This window comes from Amphibalanus amphitrite, unplaced genomic scaffold, assembly GCF_019059575.1.
Source record: "Amphibalanus amphitrite isolate SeventyFive unplaced genomic scaffold, NRLGWU_Aamphi_draft 000342F_arrow, whole genome shotgun sequence".
Lineage (NCBI taxonomy): Eukaryota > Metazoa > Arthropoda > Thecostraca > Balanomorpha > Balanidae > Amphibalanus > Amphibalanus amphitrite.
The window spans coordinates 310,448-333,583 of NW_024881837.1; the positions used below are offsets into that span (position 1 = coordinate 310,448).

General features: G+C 52.7%; 1 protein-coding gene and 1 long non-coding RNA gene across 4 annotated transcripts in view; one reads left to right on the plus strand and one right to left on the minus strand.

Moving 5' to 3' along the window:
• Positions 1-6,228: 6,228 nt before the first annotated feature.
• LOC122389034 (receptor-type guanylate cyclase gcy-5-like) overlaps positions 6,229-23,136 on the minus strand; it is a 66,725-nt gene continuing 49,817 nt past the window's right edge. For all 3 annotated transcript variants that reach the window (XM_043380688.1, XM_043380689.1, XM_043380691.1), the window contains 3 exons: positions 11,034-11,146; positions 10,347-10,554; positions 6,229-8,666 (listed from right to left, as the gene is read on the minus strand). In XM_043380688.1, coding sequence (XP_043236623.1) covers positions 8,240-8,666; positions 10,347-10,554; positions 11,034-11,146 — 748 coding nt within the window. In that variant the 3' untranslated portion in view covers positions 6,229-8,239. The remainder of the gene's footprint in view (positions 8,667-10,346; positions 10,555-11,033; positions 11,147-23,136) is intronic.
• On the plus strand, positions 13,659-21,097 carry LOC122389036. The gene is made up of 2 exons (XR_006257894.1): positions 13,659-13,785; positions 20,421-21,097. It is a non-coding gene; the product is annotated as an uncharacterized LOC122389036 (long non-coding RNA).

A 23,136-nucleotide genomic window follows, 5' to 3' on the forward strand; every position in this document is an offset into this window, starting at 1 on the left:
TTTACGTGAGCCTGAATTGTAAACCGGAACCATTTGACACGGGACACCAAACAGTTCAATCAGAAAACGGTGTTGGTATTCGTAAGTTGATGTGACCGCAGGCGGCATCATAGGGTGTCGCGTGCCAGCCGACACGATTACCAGTGCTGCCATTGATTATGGCTGGAATAAGACATTGACCTTACTCTAAATCCTTTGAAGACAGTCATCATCGAGCGGTCGGTCCGTGCTCCGATATGAGCATCCAAGAGAATAGCGAGAGAGATGTCATAGCATAACTTCAGTTCACCAAACCCATAGCGTTCCATAGCGATAAGTATTGGAAAGAGCAGTAGTAGGTTGTCGCAGTCTTTTGCAAGTACCTAATTAATCTTCTGCTTCCATTGTAAGGCAGCATTATGAAATGAATATATTCGGGGCGAGTGGATATTTTGCAGCGATACTTTCCTTCAGGCATGGTACCTGATTTTGTTATCTACCTACCCGACATGGCATGTTCTAGCACCTAACTGACACAAAACGACAGATCGTCGGTACTCTTGTTTCTTGAGAGGAGCCATGAAAACAGGCTATGCAGCAACACACGGCATTTTAATTTATACACAATTTGACTGAATCGGGCACTAGGTACCGTATACCGTGTACCGTGAGAGTGCCGTAATCAATCACACAGCTCCCCATTTTCAACCAATTTTCAACCATACAGGTGAGGTCTTGACGGCGCGCAACGCGAGCAGAGAACACTGTCAACTGGGTTTGGTCAGGATCATATTTTAGCTGTAGACACGGCGCTGGCTTTAGGCAGATACCTTGTGTAGTGTTTCCCGATTAGAATTAAGCGTTTCGTTTGTACCGAGTACTATCGCCAGTGGGTACTTGTTTCTCTATTACGTGCTCCTCTATTGGCCGCCATACTGGCAATGCTGAGCGAGAATACAGTTTAGTGACGAGTGGTGGCGCGGCGTGTGGGACCTGGCGGTGCGGCTGAAGCGAGAGGAAACGCTATATTTCTGGCGACGAGATATGAACCTCGACGGGCTTAGGCCGCCTTCAGCCTTTTTACCCACTCCGGGTAAACCAGTTGTACCGTGGGAGACATGGAAGCTACGTTTTAATACTTACCTGCTAGCGACGGGCGGTGACGCATTCGCCGCAGAGCGGAAGCGAGCTATTCTTTTGCATTGTTTAGGCGAGGAGGGCCAGCGCATCCAGGAGACGCTTCCTCCAGCCGTGAAGATGGAAGGAGACGATGCCTTCACGTTGACCCTACGCCAGCTGGACACATTTTTTATCCCACGAGTGAATGCCATTGTCGAACGCTTTTCATTTCGACAACGAGCGCAGCTGCCGCAGGAGTCTACCGCAGAGTATGTATCAGTGTTGCGAGGTCTGGCAGTAAACTGTAAGTTTGGCAGTATGACTGATGATATGATCCGCGACATGGTGGTGGAAAAGACGATCCACCCACGCCTGCGAGAGAAGTTGCTCCAAGATGCAGAGCTCACGTTGGACAGGACGCTCGCTACAGCCGACGCATATGAGAGGGCCCTCCGTGAATCGGCAGTAATGGCGGGCCAGCAATCTTCTGCTCCAGTCGTCGCCAAGGTGTCCCACCCTCGTCAACCGAAGAAAGTCAAGGCACACAGCGGACTGCCTGAACGTCAGGCCCCATGTACCAACTGTGGTAGATCGTCACATCGAACCGGCTCCAAGGACTGTCCGGCTCGAGGTCGCAGCTGCAGCTCGTGCGGCCTGCGGGGGCACTTCGCTGCAGTCTGCAGGTCAAGCGCCTCCGCTTCAACCGCAGCTGCCGCCCCACGACGCCTGAAGGACACAGTTAAGGAGGCTACCGTGCTGAAGGTCAGTGACTCCCCTCAGAAGGTGCTCTGTCCTGTCACGCTCTCTGTGGGTGACATTCAGCACTCGGTCGACATCCAGGTCGACACTGGAGCTACCTGTTCACTTTTGTCTCTTCAGTACGCCCGAGATCTCTTCAAGGGGAAGGAGTTTCAGCCGAGTAGCTCCAGGCTTTTCGGGTTTGGCAGGAAGCCAGTACCAGTAGCAGGAACACTCCCTGTGACTGTCACGTTTGGTGATAAGTGTGCTGACGCCCAGTTCTTCCTGGTAGAGACGCCATCGACCGAGGCCATCATGGGTCTCGATCTGATCCAGCAGCTGGGCCTGACGCTTCACCCGGCGTCTGGACAGATCTTCAGTGTGGAGCTCCAGTCCGAGCAGCTCCCAGCCATCGAGGGCTACACGCACAAGATCATCCTCAGGCCGAACGCCCGGCCTACTGCCTACAGACTGCGTCGTCTGCCGTTGGCAGTGAGGGAAGAAGTCAGTGCTGAGCTCCAGCGCCTGCTGGACGCTGACATCATCGAGCGTGTGGACGCCTCTGAGTGGGTGAGTCCACTGGTGGTTTCGAGAAAACCGTCAGGCCAGATCCGACTGTGTGTTGATCTGCGTGGGCCTAACTCACAGATTGTTGCTGAGGTGCACCCGCTCCCTACCATAGAGGAGCTTCAGTCTCGACTCCTCGGATCTGTCTATAGCAAGATAGACCTTCGGTCAGCTTACCATCAACTTGAGCTTCACTCTGACAGCCGTGATGTAACCGCTTTCATCACCCACGAGGGCCTCATGCGCTTCAAGCGTGTCCCTTTCGGACTCGTCTCAGCTGGCAGTGCCTTCCAGCACCTGTTGGATGACCTGCTGCACGGTATTCCAGGATGCGGACATTATCTGGACGACATCCTCGTCTCCGGATCCAGTCAGGCTGAGCACGACCAGCGTCTCCAGGCGGTGCTCGACCGTCTCCGAGCAGCACGCGTCACAGTCAACCACGCCAAGTCGTCCTTCAGCCAGAAGGAAGTCGACTTCTGCGGACACCGGATGTCTGCAACAGGAGTGACGCCGACTGCCTCGACAGTGCAGGCCGTCACGGAGGCCCCGCGCCCAGAGTCTCTGAAGGATCTCCGCAGTTTCCTGGGACTCACCGGCTGGTTCAGTCGCTTCATCAGCGGCTATGCCGAGGTGGTTCGACCCATGGCTAGCCTGCTGAAGAAGGACACACCCTTCGAGTGGACTCCATCCGTCGAACGGAGTTTTCAGCGCATCAAGCAGCTGGTGGCCGGCCAGCCGGTGCTGAAGCCGTTCCAGCCCGAGCTGCCGACCATCGTGACGTCAGACGCCTCGGACCGTGGCGCGGGCGCCGTCCTCTCCCAGATACAGGAAGACGGCTTCGAGCATCCTGTCGCCTTCTGGTCCCGCAGCTTCACCGACGCGGAGCGCCGCTACTCGGTCTCCGAGCGCGAGGCGCTCAGCGCCGTCCAGGCCGTGGAGAGGTGGAAGGTGTACCTGTGGGGGAGGAACTTCACTCTCCGCACCGACCACTCCGCTCTCACCACGCTGCTCTCTCCCAAGTTCTCGGGTAGAGCGGGAGCGCGCGTCGCGCGCTGGCAGGCGCGGCTCCTCCCGTACGCCTACGACGTGGTGTACGTCCCGGGACACCGCATCCCAGCGGCCGACGCGCTGTCCCGGCTTCCCCTGCCGGACACCGGGCCAGCAGAGGAGGATGATGAAGTCATCGCCCTGGTGACCGACGATGCAGCCGACGTGATCTCCGAAGATGACGTCAGAGAAGCGTCCCTGTTGGACGACACGCTGGAGCGGCTGCGGTCCGTCATCGCTGCCGGCTGGCCGGACTCGGCACGGAACTGCCCGCCCGACCTGCGGCCGTTCTTCCACGTCCGACACGAACTGCACGTGCGCCGTGACGCCGTGGTCATCCGTGGAGCGGACAGAGTGGTCGTGCCGGCCGCACTGACCGACCGGTACCTGCAGCTGGCTCACCGCGCTCACGACGGCATCGTCAGGATGAAACAGCTTCTCCGAAGTCTGTGCTGGTGGCCTGGAGTCGACCGTGCCGTGACAGAGGTCGTCAAGGCGTGCGACCTGTGCCAGCAGAGCGACAAAGTGCTGTCACAGAAGGTTCGACCTGCGCCGCTGCAGCCAGTCCCGCTTCCCACAAGGCCGTGGTCGAAGCTGGGTGTAGATATCGTGGGACCTATCGCCGGAGTTCCCCAGTCTGCACGCTATGCAGTCACCCTCACGGACTACTACAGCAAGTGGGTGGAGGTGGGACTCTGTGCGAAAGTCGAGACAAGTGACATCATCAGGATTCTGTCTGTGATCTGGGCCCGCGAAGGATATCCTGAGGAGATCGCAACGGACAACGGGCCCCAGTTCATCAGCCGCGACTTCGAGACTTATCTACAGCAGAGGAAGATCAAGCATCTGAAGTCGTCTGTGTACTGGCCGAGGGGCAACGCCGCCGTGGAGCGATTCAACCGATCGTTCAAGTCCTGGGTCCAGGCGGCCGCACAGCAGAGCCAAGTTCCGTTCCAGGCCTACCTGCAGGGCCGACTGGCGCGCTACCGTGCCACGCCGCACTGCACCACCGGTGTATCGCCGTCTGAGCTGCTACACGGCAGGAAGATGAGGCTGGACCTGCCGGTGTTCGACGACTACTGCGTCACCTCTGATGTGGCACGACGGGTCGTCAAGCAGCAGCGCCGCAACCGTCGCCACTACGACAGCCGGCACCGGGCGCGGCCGACCGAGATCGCTGTGGGCGACACGGTCTGCGTCCGCCAGCCCGGTCACGTCCAGAAGAAGGGCGCCAAGTTCAGCAAGCCGCTCCGCGTCGTCAGCCGTCACGGACCCGCTACGTTCGGTCTCTCCGACGGTTCGCGTTGGAACGTGGCTCACCTGGCCAGGAGGGAGATCGGCGCCGCCCCGTCGACGCCGACTCTGCCGGTCAGCACTGAAGCTGTTCCTGCGCCGCCGCCGCCGCCGTCTCCGCCGCCTGTGGTCGCGGCGGCCCCGGCATCGTCCGTGTCGTCTCCAGCGGCTCCTGTGTCTTCACCGCCGGCCGGTGCGGCCGCACCTCGCGATCCGCTGACCGGCGAACCGACCGCCTGCGCGCCGGCGCCGCCGGTCGGTGCGGCCCTGGGCCCGCTACCGAGCGAGCTACCGAGCGCGACCGAGATCGTGGCGTCCCCGTGTCCGCCGGCGCCACCTGTACTAGCGCCACCTATCGATCCGGTTAACCGAGTGGACCCTCGGGTCAGTGATCGTGGACTACCTGCCTCTAACCGCAGTGACCGCGAACTTACCGCGTCGTCGCGAGGCCGTCGTAGGTTTAAGCCGACTCGCTTGGACCTGTGATTGTGTTCTCCAGCTGAACTCGTGTGTGATTGTTCTCCAGCTGAACTCGTGTGTGATTGTTATCCAGCTGAACTCGTGGAGTTTAAGTTTAAGTGCGGGGGGATGTAGTGTTTCCCGATTAGAATTAAGCGTTTCGTTTGTACCGAGTACTATCGCCAGTGGGTACTTGTTTCTCTATTACGTGCTCCTCTATTGGCCGCCATACTGGCAATGCTGAGCGAGAATACAGTTTAGTGACGAGTGGTGGCGCGGCGTGTGGGACCTGGCGGTGCGGCTGAAGCGAGAGGAAACGCTATACCTTGCACTTACATAGGCATAGGCACACTGTTTTTGCAGATAGGTACCTATACTGTTTGACCTCAAAAGACACCGGTCCAGTTCCTGCTCAGAGCAGGAGGAAGGATAGTGTCACCAAGAAATATGCCGAAAGCAGTGCCATGATTTAATCGCTCCTCTTAGACAGGGAAAATAGAGCAAGGAAGTCAGCAGTGAGCGAGCTGGCGAGGACCGAGAGCAAGGGAGCAATTTTGTTGACAGCGCCCCCTACAATAGAGAGGAAATTTCCTAGTTCCTTGTTCACGCATACATTCATACCGAGCTGAAATTAGGACTTTGTGGCCAGCGTGGCAAAGGTAAATTCTAGGTTTGAGCGTCTATTCTCGACAGAGTGATGTTTATAGGCCTGCACATACCTACAACAGTCACCACTTGTTTCACTGTCACTACTTTCTCATTTGTTGGTCAGTTTTGCAACACTGAAGTCTGAATGTCATCAAACCTATGATGCCAATGAATGCCATCAAAAGGTCAACCATAAACTGGCCACTGGGCGGGACTCTTGCTGACAAAAAAAAAAAACTGAAGACATGGGCAGTCGGAGTAACGTGCAAAGACACTAAACCAGACAGTTTTACTGTATAGCATCATTCATTAGGTACGATATGGGCGGAAATATTTCAAACAATACCCAGACGATTTATCTGAACAAATAATAAATTTGGCGGACATATTTTATTTCGACATTTCATGGGTTCCGACACACACACAATACACATTGCATTCTCACAATATATGGCAAACGTGTACGTACCATTAAATCACTTAAGCCATTATATATCTATTACACATTCATGTCCAAGCAAACAGAAATAAAACGCTGTGTTGCACGATAAATCATATAACAATGTCGCGGCCGTCAGGACGAGGTAAACAAACATTGCCCCTCAGCAATCAGCATACACCCAATGCAAGCGAGTCACCAAAATCGTCACACAAGTTCTCCTAAGTTTTTTTTTTATAAGACCTCCTTCCTTTTGTGACGATTCATGACACCAGACATGCTACTTTATATACGTCCAGAACCATGTCACCTAGGCAGCATCATTGTACTTCTCCAGTGAAGTCACCTGACACGAGAACATTAAGTTTGAGTGCCTCGTATGCCCTGCATAGCGGTAACTTTCTATTATGCCATCGAGTACGGTTATCATTTCGGCATACAAAACAATAGGAAGCTTGCAAGAAGGCGGCGAAATCGAACGGTATTTTCATTCATTTCATAAAACGTGACCGGGAAGAAAAACGGTTACGTCGGAAACCTAAATAGGGCAATACGAGTATATGTTTTTTTCTAAAATAGAAAATAGCATAACCCAGCACAAAGTGATAATTGCACAGTTCCGACGTTCGATGCCCAAGATAAAAGGTGAACATTAACGATTTTATCGATTGCAAATCTCCTTATTGACAGCCTGGGGCAAAAACTAATCAACGAAATACACGGAAATTAATAACTATTATCAAGTAACCGCTACGTTATTCCGGTAAAGTTCTGATTGCTAATTTACCTTCCGGAAAACAAACAAAATCACATCGTTAACAGATAACTGGCCAACGTTTCCTCAACAATACTTCATCTAACACCGACGGAATGTATCTCACAATACCGTATCTCAGACAAGTCGTGTCAATAACAGTTTACAGACGAGAAAACTAAACAGACGATTTTTCGAAATGCTCTGCTATACAGCGAGTATTAGAAAATGTTTTGCTGAATAACTTTCAGTAGCAATTTACCTACCTGTAGTGATATTTCTCAATATAGACCACCTAAGATCTCACAAGGATCTTTCCAATAACTATCATGAAAACATACACATACGCACTCGCCGTATTAATTGTTTTAAAAACAATTTTCATAAAATGATTTGAAATTGCTCATACTAGGAGCAATATCTTGAAGACATTTTATCCAACGAAAAATAAAACAAAATCATATCCAGCGAAAAAAACAGTAAAATTACTAAATCTTAATAAAACAGCTAACAAGAACAATAAGGCAAAGCGTGCAGGTAAGTTGATTGCGACTACACTTGTTGGCGTTTTCATGGGTGCATTCACATATGAAAGTCGTTTGACTCTGATCACGGCATGACCCGCCGTTCGTTGTATCCTGCAATAGTGAGCCTTTGATACGCACACTGCCCGAACATGATAATGATTATGCAATTGTGAGCCATGCCTCATCAGATCCACCGCGGCATATTCTACTCCTAACCTAGGGCACTATGATGCTCTAAACGATACACCAACATTTCCACGCTTCCACCTACAAACTAATCACCACATAGCTCGTCTATCCATTCCCAGAGATTACCATGTTGTGGCACGATGAAGCATGCGTCCCTGATAAGCTTCTGTATGGCTCAAATAAAACCTCACTGGTGAGCGACCAAAGCAGCCTGAGCGCCCTTTTCACCCCATTAAAAATTGCACTGAAAGCTCCTCGGCTCGATGCATGTGGGGGCTGACTTAGATTTGTGACACAAGAACCGATGGCTTCGTGGATGCACACGAGGCTTCCAAATCCCCACACAGCTATTCTAACACCCTGAAATATCGCAAAGCACATTTCACCAACGCAGATCACCTGGTTCAAACTGGCGTGACCTTTGCACATTCGCTTCCCTTCACTTGAGATGACCGGATCACTCACGCTCGGCGTCTTTCACAGAGTAGTGACCTGTAATGGCCCATTATCCCCCGCAGGCCGATGATCCAGCACCACATATTTCGTCGCATAGCCGTTGATGCCAGAGCGCAGCACCGGAGTGTCTGGCGGCGTCACTGGGGGCGTCACAGGCGTCACGGGAGTCACGGACCGCTCCAGTAGGTGGCGCGCCTCAGCCGGCTCCGAATGTTCGTGTGACTGTGCGCGCTGTGCTGGAGGTCGGGGTCGGCTGGTGGCCGGTCGTCCACAGCGACGTCCGTCTGCCAGCAGACTCTCTGCGCCGTTCAGTTGGACCACCGACAGGGGCTCGTCCAGACAGCGGGAAATGAGACGAGGGTGCTGCACGCCCAGCACCTCGACCAGCCGACGCGCCTCGGGACGGTCGTCCGGGTCAAACGACCAGCAGGCCTCCAGAAGCTCAGCACTGGAGGGAGATTGGAAAAGGGTCAGTGGCAGGCCACAACGATCAGTTCACTGCACCTGGCCTTGTCTGCTGGTGTCCACATCAGGTGAACACCAGTGTTGATCATACTTTTAGGGACTGCAAGTAAATGTGGATCGGATTCCTAAAAAGCCTGATCAGTGATCGACCCGTATCAAAACACGAAGCAATTCACATTTCATCCTTTGGCAAAATCGCCAACATCGAAATTTCCAAGCATATCTATACACCAGTACAACGCCTTTTTGGGGCGACCAACGGAGCGAGCGAGAGGGTGGGCCTTGCACGTGCGAAATCGCGAGGGGGATACCTCCAACTTACTTGTGTACTGCACCCACTAACCGGTCCCTAGCGATGTGCCAAATTTGAGCGCAATCGGCCGAGCCGTTCTCGAGATCTAGCAGCGGCACCCTGCACGTGCGCACGTGCGAAATGGGTCCCAACTGACTTTTGCACGACACTCTACTAACCGATCCCTAGCTATACACCAAATTTCAGCGCAATCGGTTCAGCCGTTCTCGAGAACTGGAATCGACCCCTGCGCGTGCGCACGTGCAGCAGCACCCCAACTCTGGCATATGGATATGCTTGGTAGAAGGAATGAAGCTTCCCTACAAAAATTACCGCGTGTAAATCGGTCAAGTGGTTGCTAAGATATAAGCCTCACAAAAGCGTCCGCACGGCCGGTCGGCCGCTCATACTCAGAAATTTACGTTAATCTAAGGAAAGACTACGCTCGCTTCGCTCGCTCCGTAATAAGTGCCGCGCCAGTCAATTACACCTATGCAGTGTTGAAGGCAATCACGTGATATAATTGTCCATAGCTGGCAGACTGATATGTGTGTCTGCCATTTCACTAAGAACACCTCTGGTGACTGGCGAGTGAACTAACAGTACGGAGTTTCTTCCGATAAGGCTTTGTATGTATGTGACCGTTTTCAGCCGCCAGGCCCGACTCCACGAGGCTTTTCTGAGGTGTGGCCGTGTGGGGCAGTAAATCGACAGCTTCGGTTCTCGACATGGCTTGATAAATAACGTCACACCATATGTATCATGAAACATGGTGATTTACGTTGTGCTATAAATGAAAAAAACAGCGTCCCAGGCATTAGACACGTACTTTCGAAGGGGACTTAATCCTGGACAATCCTGTTTTTTTTTTTATTAGGTCCTTTCGGTCCAATGGGACCATTTCAGAGCCGGGAGGATGATAAGATATAGGGGGAGACATTGGTCTGGGCAGGCACCCTAGTGAGTCACCGGGGCTAAGCCCGTCCAGAGGACAGGCCACCCAGCCCCAAGGTACTCACTGCACCCGGCTACGGGGTGCGCTCCCTCGGGAGCAGCGGTGCCGCTCCAAGGGAGCGGCATGAGCTAAAGTTGCCCGCATGAGCTAAAGTTGCCTGTCCAGCCCGGAAGGGGTTGCGGCGTGGAGGAGAAGGATTTCAGCATCCTGAGGGTAGATGCACGGAACGGTGACAATCCTGGATAACTAACTGGTCTTTTGTGCGAGGACAGCACCCATGACAGCACATTATACGTCAGGAGAGGTTACTATGCATGTGACAGCAGTCGCTCGCAACTACATATCTAAAACTCCCCAGCTCGGGACAGAGCTGTAGGCCTATACAACTGTCAGTGTGATGATGTACTGATACTCACAATTCGGGCTTCACGCCGGGTGGGATGGTGATATGCCGACCACTGCGCACGATATCAAGCACCTGCCCGTTCTCATAACCTTGGAACGGGAAGCTACCACAGGTGGTAATCTCGAACAGTAGAACTCCGTACGACCAGATGTCCGACATTGGTGTAAAGATACCCTCAGCCAGCGACTCTGGCGCCATCCAGCGGACAGGCAGCATGGCTGAAGTGAAAGAACAGGCCGTCAGAGTAAATCGATTCGATTGGCAATGGGAAAGCACAGGATGGTCAATGCAATGTTAATTACTCGGGCTGAAAGGGTCGCACAGTCGATACTGCCACATCATTCTGACCTGGCAGCATCGGCGATGCTGCTTTGCGTATTTTCGTCACAGTTCACGCAAATCACTCAGAAGTCACGCAAGTCACTCACTGACGGTCTGACCTCCACTGCCCGCCAGTTTGACCTGACCCGCCGGCACCGGGCGCGGGGCCACCCCAAATGCGTCCGTCCCTGGCCCCGCGGGCCCGACCCGACTCCGATATAGCCGATGTGAGTGCATTTAAGTATGATATATGCACGATGTATGAGTCCATTTAGACAGGAGTATAAACTAGCGCAGTAAAATGTGCCAAAACAAACTACATAATTTATAATAGCCTACATCGCTAGCGCTCCCAAGCCGCACGTATTCGTATTACCTTCTCGGTGAAACTTGTAGTAGTTGTTCTCGCTCAACGATCTCGTCATACCGAAGTCGGCCAGTTTCACCACGTAGCTCCCGCTAACCAGACAGTTTCGGCAAGCCACGTCCCTATCGGCACAGCATGGTCATTGCTCAATGTGTGGCCCCGCAGCAGCCAACCAATGTGTTGTAATCTGTATTTACGAGCAGAATACGAAAGCTAAACAACATCGGCAATTCCTGTTCCCACCACTTGGGCACGGAGTTTATTGCCACTTGTCCATCTAGAGCAAGTACTTTGCATAGTGTAGCGAGGTCTCGTCGATAAAAGCAATCATCAAAAGCTAGGTTTCCTGCCTTTTCCTCGATAACGCCAATGTATAATAAACCTATAACGTAATTCCTATCATCATGATGATCATGACGCTTAAATTTTATAACACAGCGTGATGATGCAGTATGCACTAAAATAGCAGATGTTATGCATTTTGTAGATAGCTTAATGCTTATGAAATGTTGTTGGATGGTATAACAGACAAGAAATTTGTTTCCATTCTTAATTTCATTTTGCATGCCAGGTACGACATAACATTGGGGTAACGTTATCTACTACGTGACCATTTCTAGTTTTCACTATTCGATACCCCGCGGTGCTCTGAGATTCCGCGCCGGGCCGGGGGGGGGTGTCTGAACATCCCCCTTCTAACTCGGCTCCTGGGCCACGTAGCGACACGCGGTAAGCGGCAATCGAAAGAACGTCCAAAATAAGGACGAAAACACTTCGGTCATTTTTTTGGTCAGGTCAAAGGTCAGGTCACCAGAGGTCATCAAAGGTCAAATGTCCGCTATTTCAACATTTTGGAAACTGCCAACGGCTATCTCGGGAACCGATAGAGCTACAGCGCCGCGGAAAAGCGCATTCGATAGCCCTTTTACAGACCTTTCTGAGTAATGCTCTCAGATTTGACCTCAGGTCAACGGTTTAGCCTCCAGGGGGCAAAAACTCCAAAAATAGCCGTTTTTACGAAAAACGTTTTTTCGGCAATAACTTTTGACTCAAAAGATTCATGACATTACTTTTACCACCATCGTGTTCCTCTCGTCGAGACGCGTCGAATGAACTATAATTTGACCTTGAAAGGTCAACTTGAAAATTTGACCTCAGGTCAAGGTCATGACCTGACCGGAAAAGGTCATGTTGCATATCAGTCGATCCGCAACGTCGAGCCGAACACATCTAAGGCGTTTTCAGTGCTCTAGCACGTCTCTATTAGAAGTTATTAGCGAAAAACTGTTAGATTCTGTTCGTGACCTGAGATGACCTCGGGGACATAACGAGGGGTCAGAGTTGCCATTTTCCGGTTCAGTGTGTCCATTTTACCTACATCTCGATGTTTGAGAGTGTCTAGAATAACGTTCGTGCAAAACAGACGCTTTTCAATTTTCTCCCATTGACTTATAATGGAGAGGTCGCAAAATTGACCTGACCTTAGGTCACCGATATCAAAATTCCGAGATATACATTTTATAGATAGTGTTGTATATATATATATAGATATATATAGATAGTGTTGTATATATGTAGCCGTAGCAGTTACTGCGTATATTTCTGTGGCGTGGCCCCGACTCTGTCTAGACGAGTGGTGTGGCCGGTCGCGGCGCCCGGGGCCCTGTGACGTATTGGACCACGTGACCTCGCCGAGACCGGGGATGTGCGGGCCGATGGCCGGCAGAATGGTGCTGGCCTTGATGCTGGAGTGACGGCCAATACAAATGCAGTGAGTGACTCCGAATGTGAGAGTGCGGCAGTGCAGTGACTGGCTACATTTGGTGGCAGCGGGTCCGGACAACGCTTTTTCGGACGCCTGTACGAGACCAGTTTGTCTCGTGCCTTCTGCGATTTTCAGCGCTGCATGTGTCGTGTGTCGCCGTCTGCACTCCGCGATCACTCGTGACGCTGCCTGTCGTCTTCGCTGCCGAGTACCTGGTGGCGACGCGTCTGCTGGTATCTACTGGTGGCGACGTGTCTGCTGGTGTCTGCTGGTATCTGCTGGTGGCGACGCGTCTGCTGGTGTCTGCTGGTGGCGACGTGTCTGCTGGTGTCTGCGCGTCTGCTGGTGTCGGCGCGTCTGCTGGTGTCGGCGCGTCTGTTGGTGTCGGCGCGTCTGCTGGTGTCTGCGCGTCTGCTGGTGTCTGCGCGTCTGCTGGTGTCGGCGCGTCTGCTGGTGTCGGCGCGTCTGTTGGTGTCTGCGCGTCTGCTGGTGTCTGCGCGTCTGCTGGTGTCGGCGCGTCTGGTGGTGTCGGCGCGTCTGCTGGTGTCGGTGCGTCTGCTGGTGTCGGCGCGTCTGCTGGTGTCGGCGCGCCTGCCTGAGCCCTGACTTGGTGTCTGTGCGCCTGCCGGACTGGTGTCTGCGCGCCTGCCCGACTGGTGTCTGCGCGCCTGCCCGACTGGTGTCTGCGCGCCTGCCTGACTGGTGTCTGCGCGCCTGCCCGACTGGTGTCTGCGCGCCTGCCCGACTGGTGTCTGCGCGCCTGCCCGACTGGCGTCTGCGCGCCTGCCTGGCGTCTGCGCGCCTGCCTGCCTGCCTGGTGTCTGCGCGCCTGCCTGCCTGCCTGGCGTCTGCGCGCCTGGCTGCCTGGCGTCTGCGCGCCGGCCTGCCTGGCGTCTGCGCGCCTGCCTGCCTGGCGCCTGCCTGATTGGCGTCTGCGCGCCCGCCTGCCTGGTGTCTCTGCCCGGCGGCTCGTCTACGGACGCTTCTAAACAACCGGTAGGTTCAGCCCTGCAGTTTTTTACCACCCGTGTTCTTGTAGTGTTTTGCCGTGCAACCTGTCATAATGGATGAAAAACCATGTTCTGTGTCGCCCGGTGCCACATCGGGCCCTGTAAATGTGGGGATGCCTCGATTTTCGGGAGAGGGATGTGTTCGTCGTTTTCTGGATGATTTTGATCGGTATGCTCGCCTACAGTACTGGACTGATGAGCGGAAAGTAGATATCCTTCCTCTCTGCCTTTCTGGGATCGCCAGAGACGCGTTTGACGCTCTGTCCAGGGAACAGCAGCGGACGTTTCAATCGGCTGCAGATGGTCTCCGGGCTGCTTTTTCGCAGCGCAGTGCCATTGACTATCACCTAGCCTTGCGAGGCCTGCGATATGATCCACGTGAGTCACTGGATAACTTTGTAATCACGTTCCGCAAGCATGTGGCAAATGCGTTTCCCAACCAGCCTGCGGATGGTCAAGGCGAGCTACTCTTTAACCATTTTCTGTCTGCTCTGCCTGATGATTATTATGCGGCTGTGATTGCTGACGGTATCACCTCGTTCGATGCCGCTGTCGCTAAGGTGCGAAACAAGCGCAATGCTACCAAAGGCGTTCCGCATGACGCCTCGGTGCGTTCTCTAGCGGTAGGGGGCGACGATGAGTCCATAATTGCTCAGTTGCAGCGCCGTATCGCGGAGCTCGAGTCACAGCTGCAAAACCGGCCAGTGGGGTCGCGTGGCGCTGGCCCCCGTCAACCGCGAGACTGTTTTGCTTGTGGTAAGTCTGGTCACATGAGGTGGCAGTGTGCCAAGCGGGACCGGTAAATGTCAAGTTTACGTCCTAAGCACATTTCAATGATATTTCTTTCATAATCTTACATATTTTGACATGCTGAATCCAAAAATCATACTTACATGTCTCGCAAGAACAAAATTATCACCAATACACTAAGCAATTACACCTTCCCACAACACACGATCAAAACAAATCGAGAGGAAATTGAAAGTGTCCAGCGTTGCCATTTGTGAAAAATATTTTGTCTTTTTTTAATGTCGAGAAATAAAAACATTCAATATATTATAAAAATAGATAGGAAATATGTAAAAAATATTTATTTAAAAAGAAATATTATTATTAGAAATAGAATAGCAAAACAACAAAGGGGAAATGTTGGGAACCGGGGTTATTGGGTGGGGAGGGTTAGAAAAACAGGGAAATGTTGGGGATCGGGGTTCATGGGTGGGGGAGAGAAAAAATGAAAATGACGTCATAGGGAAATGTCGGGAACCGGGGTTTGTGGGGAGGGGATGGAGAAAAATACGATAAGAATGGTTACAATATTTGGGAAATTTTAGGAATCGGGGTTCTTGCCTCAAATCTAATTGTTACCTAACCTAACCTTACCTGACTTGACCTAACCTAACCTAACCTAACCTAACCTAACCTAACCTAACCTAACCTAACCTAACCTAACCTAACCTAACCTAACCTAACCTAACCTAACCTACTGATTTTTGCCTACCGGGGATAAGGAAAAAGTTGCTTGCAGGAATAGATTGCAGGCAAGAGTAAATCAAATATTTTTAGGTTAAGTGGTCATGCATCAGGCTTCAGGCCTTCGGCCTGAAGCCAGATACATAACCACTTAACCTAAAAATATTTGATTTACTCTTGCCTGTAATCTCTCCTAAGGCATTGCCTTCGGCACTGCGCTGCTTCGCCGCGAGAAATATTATGACGTCATTATTCACAGTTGAATAGCAACTGTTAGATATCATTCTTGATTTTGGCCAACTTTGCACAAGTAATCGCCCCCCAGTTCTCAGGATTTTCCTTTCCTCCCCCCCCCCTAGCCAATAACCCCGGTTCCCAACATTTCCCCTTTGTTGTTTTGCTATTCTATTTCTAATAATAATATTTCTTTTTAAATAAATATTTTTTACATATTTCCTATTTATTTTTATAATATATTGAATGTTTTTATTTCTCGACATTAAAAAAGGACAAAATATTTTTCACAAATGGCAAGGCTGGACACTTTCAATTTCCTCTCGATTTGTTTTGATCGTGTGTTGTGGGAAGGTGTAATTGCTTAGTGTATTGGTGATAATTTTGTTCTTGCGAGACATGTAAGTATGATTTTTGGATTCAGCGCGTCAAAATACGTAGGAATGTGAAACAATTATCTTTGATATGTGCTTAGGACGTAAACTTGACATATACCGCGGGACCATCGTTGTCAGCGGTGCGGGTCCCTGGGGCATGTGGAAACTGTTTGTGGCAGGTACCCTCAGGCGGAAAACTGGCGGGGAACCGTCCCGGGGTCCGGGGTCGGGTCCCGCGATCTGACGCAGGGCCAGCCGACGGCGTAATCACGTTGCAACCGGATATGACATTCACTGCGCTGTTGAACGGAGTCAGTTGCACATGCTTACTGGACACTGGCAGTAACATCAGTATAGTCAATCGTTCGGTGTTTGACGCTCTCCCGGGCCGGCCGTCGCTGCGCAAAACCACGGTGCGTGCCAAAACTGCCTCTCTGGATGATCTTCCGTTGTTGGGAACAACCGTCTTGTCGTTTGATTTTGGGGTAACTTGTGCATCGGTTCCTGTATTTGTATCGGAGTCCATCGATGTGCCGTGTCTCCTTGGGCTGGACTTTTTACGTGTGTGCCCGTGCGTCATTGATGTCCGACGGAGCCGGCTGGTACTGACGCCAACAGCTGCTGTGCGTTCGGTGTCGGCCGAAGCCGTCTCTGTGGGGAATGTGGTGGTGAGTCGTGACACGGTGATATATCCGGGTGATGAGGTACTCGTACGTGGTTTTGTGTCCCGCTGTGACTATCGTGGCCCAGCTGTTGTGCAACCCCAGCTGGAGATTGTGGGTCTTGAGTTCGTCAGTACGCTAGTCGAGGTGTCCGGGCCATCCGTACCTTGTGTGGTTCGGAACATAACGACTGAACCGATATCGATTCTTAAACGTAGTGAATTGGGGCAACTTGAAGTGGGGTTTGCTGAGGAGATTGCGGACGCGCCCATTAGCCCTCACGGTAGAAATGTTTGTGATAAGTTTGATTTGAACACATGTGGGCTATCTGATGAGCAAAAGGACCAGGTAAGGGATGTACTAAACAAACACGAACAGATGTTTGACGGACATATTGGTTTTACCACCCTAGTTAGCCACAGCATTGACACGGGTGACAGCCCGCCGGTGCGTCAGCCACCGAGACGCATACCTACCCATCTTGCCACTGAAGTGAAGGCGCAGATAGAGGATCTTGTGAGACAGGGTGTGCTGGAGGAGTGTATGGGAAGCTGGGCTTCCCCGATCTGCCTGGTGAGACGGAAAAACGGTAAGATTCGCATATGTGCGGATCTCCGGCGGCTCAATTCCGTAACTCGACCATCATCTTATCCCATTCCTCGTGTGGATGAGTCACTTGAAGCGCTATCAGGTTCCAACATGTTCTGTGTCTTGGATATGAACAACGCGTATTTTCAGGTGGGAGTGGATCCGGATGACAAGGACAAAACTGCCATAATCACTCCTTTTGGCTGCCATCGCTATTCTCGGATGCCGTTCGGCTGTTCGGGGGCCCCTTCCACGTGCGCTCGGCTGCTTGATGTGGTGCTCAAAGATGTGCCATCTTCCAGTTGTGTTCACTATTTTGACGATGTGATTGTTCATGGTTCTGATTTTAAAGATGTGCTGGCCAAACTAGACTGTGTTCTGACTCGTTTGCAGGATGCTGGTCTGACATTGAACCCGGAAAAGTGTGAGTTATTTCGTTCCAGCGTCACATTTTTAGGTCATGTTGTTTCTAGTGAAGGAATTGGAACCGACCCAGAAAAGGTTAGGAAAATTTTGGAGTGGCCGCAGCCGTGCAATGTGAAGGAACTTGGTAGTTTCCTTGGGTTGGCATCTTACTTCCGCAAATATATTCCTCACTTTGCAGAAGTGGCAGCCCCGTTATTCAAACTTACCCAGAAAGATGTCACGTTCTCTTGGTCACCAGAGGCACAGTCTTCGTTCGAGGCGCTGAAGACTGCTCTGACGGACGCTCCAGTGATGGCCTTTCCACAGTTCGGAGACGGTGCTGGTGTCTTCACGCTGGACTGTGACGCGAGCGATGAAGGCGTTGGAGCGGTCTTGTTACAGGAGCAGGGTGGCGTGGATCGGGTCGTAGCCTACGGAAGCCGCCGACTGTCCAAGGCTCAGCGAAATTATAGCACGACGAGGAAGGAGCTGTTGTCGTGCGTTTTATTCACGCAACATTTTCGGCACTACCTTCTTGGCCGTAAGTTTCGGTTACGTTCAGACCATGCCAGTCTCCAGTGGCTTTTAAATTTCAGACATCCTACTGGAGTGATTGCCAGGTGGTTTGAAATTTTGTCAGAGTTCGATTTTGATATTTTGTATCGTCCAGGTGCAGAGAACGTTGTCGCCGACGCGCTGAGCCGACGACCGGCTGACCGGGTGGAAGTCTCCACACAGACCGACGAGCCCACTGTCCGTGCAGTTTCAGCCCTTTCGTGGTCGTCCAGCTACCTCAGGGAACAGCAGGATCAGGACGGGGCTGTTGCTGAAGTAACGCGTTTTCTGTCCGCGGGTGTGAAACCTCGAAGGCGTGAGGTGTCTGCGGCGGTGTCGCCGTTCCTCGGGCAGTGGTCTAGGCTGACTCTTCTGAATGGTGTTCTTTACAGGATGTACAAAAGACGTGCTGGTGAAGCTGAGAGACTGCAGGTTGTCGTGCCTGAGTCGCTGGTTCCGGGAGTGCTGACATCGCTCCATGCAGGTCCGGCTGGTGGTCACTTTGGAGCTGAAAAACTTCTGGAACAGATTCGGGCCAGGTTCTGGTGGCCTGACATGGCTCGCAGTGTTGAGACGTTTTGCAGGAGCTGTGAGCGGTGTAACACCAGAAAGGACCCGGTCCCTCGACCTCGTGCTGGTATGGGGGAATTGTATGCAGCTGAGCCTTTTGACACTGTGTGCATTGACATTTTGAGTGGATTGCCGACAACTGGTAGGGGAAATAAGCATCTGCTTGTGGTGTGTGACGCGTTTACACGATGGTGTGAAACATACCCTCTTCCTGACATGAAGGCCACGACTGTAGCCTCAACTCTGGTCAATGAGTTTTTTGCCAGGTACGGCTGCCCTCGGCGACTGCATTCTGATGGTGCTGCAAATTTTACAGGTGCGATTCTCGCGGAAACCTGTCGGTTGCTGGGGATTGAAAAGTCGAAAATATCGTCCTATCATCCAGAGGGGAACGCTAAGGCTGAGCGCCTCATGCGTACCATTCTCGGCATGCTCTCAAAGTACCTCGACAATAATCACACGGAATGGGATCTACACCTCCCTTTGCTAATGCTGGGGTACCGCGCCCAAATCCATTCTTCGCTGGGGTACTCACCCTATTATCTGATGTTTGCGCGCGAACCAAAACTGCCAGCGGAGGCGGTGTTGGGTGCGCCAGTGCCGACGAGTAGTCGATCAGTGGCAGAGTATGTGGACGGGCTTTGCGCTAGTCTGCGGTTGGCGCACCACTTTGCCATCTCTGCATCTGATCGCCGGCACGCTCGCAACAAACGAGCTTATGGAAGTAAGTTGAACGAGTTCACATTTCACCCAGGCGACCTGGTTTACCTACACAAAGCGGTAGTTCCCGTTGGTCAGTACTACAAATTCTTGAGACCTTGGAAGCCCGCTACGATACTCCGGAAAGTGGGCGATATGAATTACAGGGTAAAGCTCGATGGCAATGGTAAAACGATTTTGGTTCACCATAATCGGCTAAAGCCTCGAGCTGTGTCCCCGAGAGACGTGTCTGAGGAGCCCGAGTCCGAGTCTGTTGGACCTGATGTTGATGGTGTTCCTGATGTGCGTGCCGAGCAAATTGTCCCCAAAGCCGGCCGATACGGAACGCACAGTGCATTAGATAATCGTGGTTCCCTTGAAGTTACAGCGCCGGATGTGTCTACCTGTGTTGGTGTTGTGTCAGATGTGTGGAACAATGGAGGGGAGTGGATTGTGTGCAGTGGTGTCCCGTCTGACGCCGCCTATGCCCCGTCTGACGCCGACGTTGTTCCGTCTGACGCCGCCGGTGTCCCGTCTGACGCCGCCGGTGTCCCGTCTGACGCCGCTGGTGGCCCTCTCGACGTTGTTGTGGCCCCTCTTGATGTTCCTGATGCCTCACCTGGCGCTGCTGGTGCCCATCCTGACGCTGTTGGTGTCCAGTCTGGCGCCGCTCGTGCCCCTCCTGACGCTGCTGGGATCCCTTCTGGTGCTGCTGGGATCCCGTCTGACACTGCTGGTGTCCAGTTTGACATCGTGGATGCCGGTGCCACGCCTGGTGTTCTGGGTGACGTTGCTGGTGCTCGGGGTGACTCTGGTAATGCGCAGGGTGATTCTGTTCATTATCATGAGCGGGGTGACTGTGTTCCGGGCTCTGATGTTGGCGCTGTTGTGAGTGGGAGTCAAGGTGCGTCTGTGGACTCCGATGCAGGTGCAAGTGTTGAGTCTGAGTTGGGTCCGGGTGGTGCGCGGCGGCGTCCGGTTCGGTTGCGTAAACCACCCGATTACTATGTGCCATGAATTTTGTCATTATGCTCGTTGATAATGACTCTCTGTTGCAGTGCCCTGCGATCAGACGCTTAGTGCAACTGACTCCAGTGACCCGGAGGCCCCGGACTCGTGGGTGCCGAGTCTGACCGTCTGGTCATGCCCGCGGCCGGCGCTCGTCTTCCTGTGATGTAGCTCCGAGAAGATGCGCGGCATGCGCGGCCGCGATCGTGAGCGCCGGTGGTTGTGCGCCCTATCCTACGGTTTCGCCGCGATTTGTTGCTGTGTGTCCTGCTGGTGGCTGTGGCCGTGAGAGTTTCTGTTGGTGTCGGACGTCTCCCCGCGATGTTGCGCCGGTCAGATGCGGGGCCCGCGCGGCCGCGCTTCTGGGCGCTGGTAGCTGTGCCGTTCCGATCGACTGTTTCGCCGCGATATGTTTGGCGTCGTGTTGCGCCTGCGGTTGTAGCCGCTAAGTTTGTGTTTTGTTTCACGGTTCTGATTGCGGGAGTCCGACAGCTTGCTAATGTATTTATGAGGGGGAAGAGTGTAGCCGTAGCAGTTACTGCGTATATTTCTGTGGCGTGGCCCCGACTCTGTCTAGACGAGTGGTGTGGCCGGTCGCGGCGCCCGGGGCCCTGTGACGTATTGGACCACGTGACCTCGCCGAGACCGGGGATGTGCGGGCCGATGGCCGGCAGAATGGTGCTGGCCTTGATGCTGGAGTGACGGCCAATACAAATGCAGTGAGTGACTCCGAATGTGAGAGTGCGGCAGTGCAGTGACTGGCTACATATATATAGAATCAATCGCTGAAAGTTTCAAGGCAATCGATCAATCGGTGTAGCTATGACGAGCATTCTTATTTTTTCTGAGGTGAGGTCACTTGGCGTGACCTGGTGACCTGACCTAAGGTGACCTGGGTCTGAAATTTTCACAACATGTGCGGAAAAGATGCACGAACAGGTGTGCCAAAAACGGCGGCGCTCCACGCCGCCGTTTTTGAGATATCTGCGAAAAACCGCAGGGGGGGGGGTGTTCAAACACCCCCTCCGGCCCGGCGCGGGATACTATGTAGAATATGTCCAATAAGAGTCAAAGTTCCTTTGCCTGCAATTGTTTTATATTAGAAGTTCAAATCAATGCTTCAATAGTTGTTTCAGGGGCTGCAGAGTCGGCGTCGGAGTCGGAGTTGCAGTCGGTTGTAGTCGACAGTTCTGCCCGGAGTCGGAGTCGGAGTCGGAGTCGCTAAAACCTTACCGACTCCGACTCCGGAGTCGCAGTTGACGCCGCATGGCTTAACGTCATGCGCTGCACCTGTTTGATTGACGATACTGTACTCAAAATTAGATTTTGTCGAAAAAAGGTCATTTCACTGTTTTGGACGAACGTTTTCAGCGAAAGAAGCAGAGGACGGTTAATTCCCCAGAACCTGCTTTTTAATTCTGCACGCTATTTGTAATGCATATTTGCAACACAAAGACTTGGAACGTATACAAGGAATCGTTTCAGGCAAGATAAAACATATCCATTATTAAAGGGACCCTCCCACCTTCAAAAAAGTTTATGAATTGGCATTAAAGTGATGTCGCTCGGTTCAGAAAGAGCGAAAACGAATGTAACGCTGGCGCGTTTCATTTTCCCTCCCCAAATCAACCCGTTCCCAAATTCATCCTTCATAACAGCAGCGCGCCGGCGACCAGACACCGATGACCCGCCGACCATCTGGCCGACACCGGACGGCAGGACAAACACGGATCCGAGACCGCGCCGCCAAATGCTATTATCCGGCGGCCCTTACAGAGCCGTCTCACCGCCGCCGACCGTGGGAAGGGTCCAGCAATGGGTCCCAACCCCGGTCAAGGGGGGCCGGGGGGACGGATGGACAAAGGCACGCAGCCTCCTACGCGCGGCGAACGGACACCGTCAGCCTGGGAAACAGGACACGACAGCGCCGCTGCGGCAGCGGGAGGCCGGGGCGCCCGGGACCAAATTGACCACCGGTATCACACTTCAAAGGCAATTTCTTCAAAACACGGCTCGAAATAGCACATTTCCAGGATGTGCCGAGACTGGCGCCGACAATCAGCATCGTGAAACTGGGACAGCCGACGGAGTAACAATATCCAAATTCCAGTATGGCACGGCACATCCGCATTCCCGGGCCCATCTTCCCACGCTGGCAAACCTGGCCGGCGTGGCAAATCTGCCGGCATCGCCAGGGGCAGAAGATTCAAATTCACCTATCGGCGCCAGAATATTTGAAGGGAGGAGGAGCACCCAGAGAGGATGGCAGTCACCATGGAAACGGCACGCCGGAGGCTGCACAGCGGAAAAACGCATACGTTTCGGCCCAACATAACGTTAAATTTAATAGGAATCTCACCCTTTCGGCAACCAGACTCAGCAGAAAATACAGAAGACTGGTTAGACGGAGAGAAGACCTGGAAAATTGGCCCTTACTGGAAATTCAGAGAGCAGCAGAACTCGGAAGAAAGAGGCGGAGCGAAGACGGCAACTCTAGAGACAGCCCGAGGCAGATGGAGCTCCAGCAAAACTTTGAGGATTTTGAGGATAGAGGGCAGTTCGGGAAGGAGGACGCTGGGCAGCAGTTGAGTTCGGTTCTGGGGAGTGCAGTTGGTAATTTGAATTATACCTTAGTGGCCGGCATTTTTCCGCTCCACTTTCATTTAATCGAAATGTGACCTACCTGTGAAATTAACATGCTCTACCTAACAGTTAACGTTACCTGGTTTGTATTTCCGGCAGTATACCCCATAATCATCATTTGAT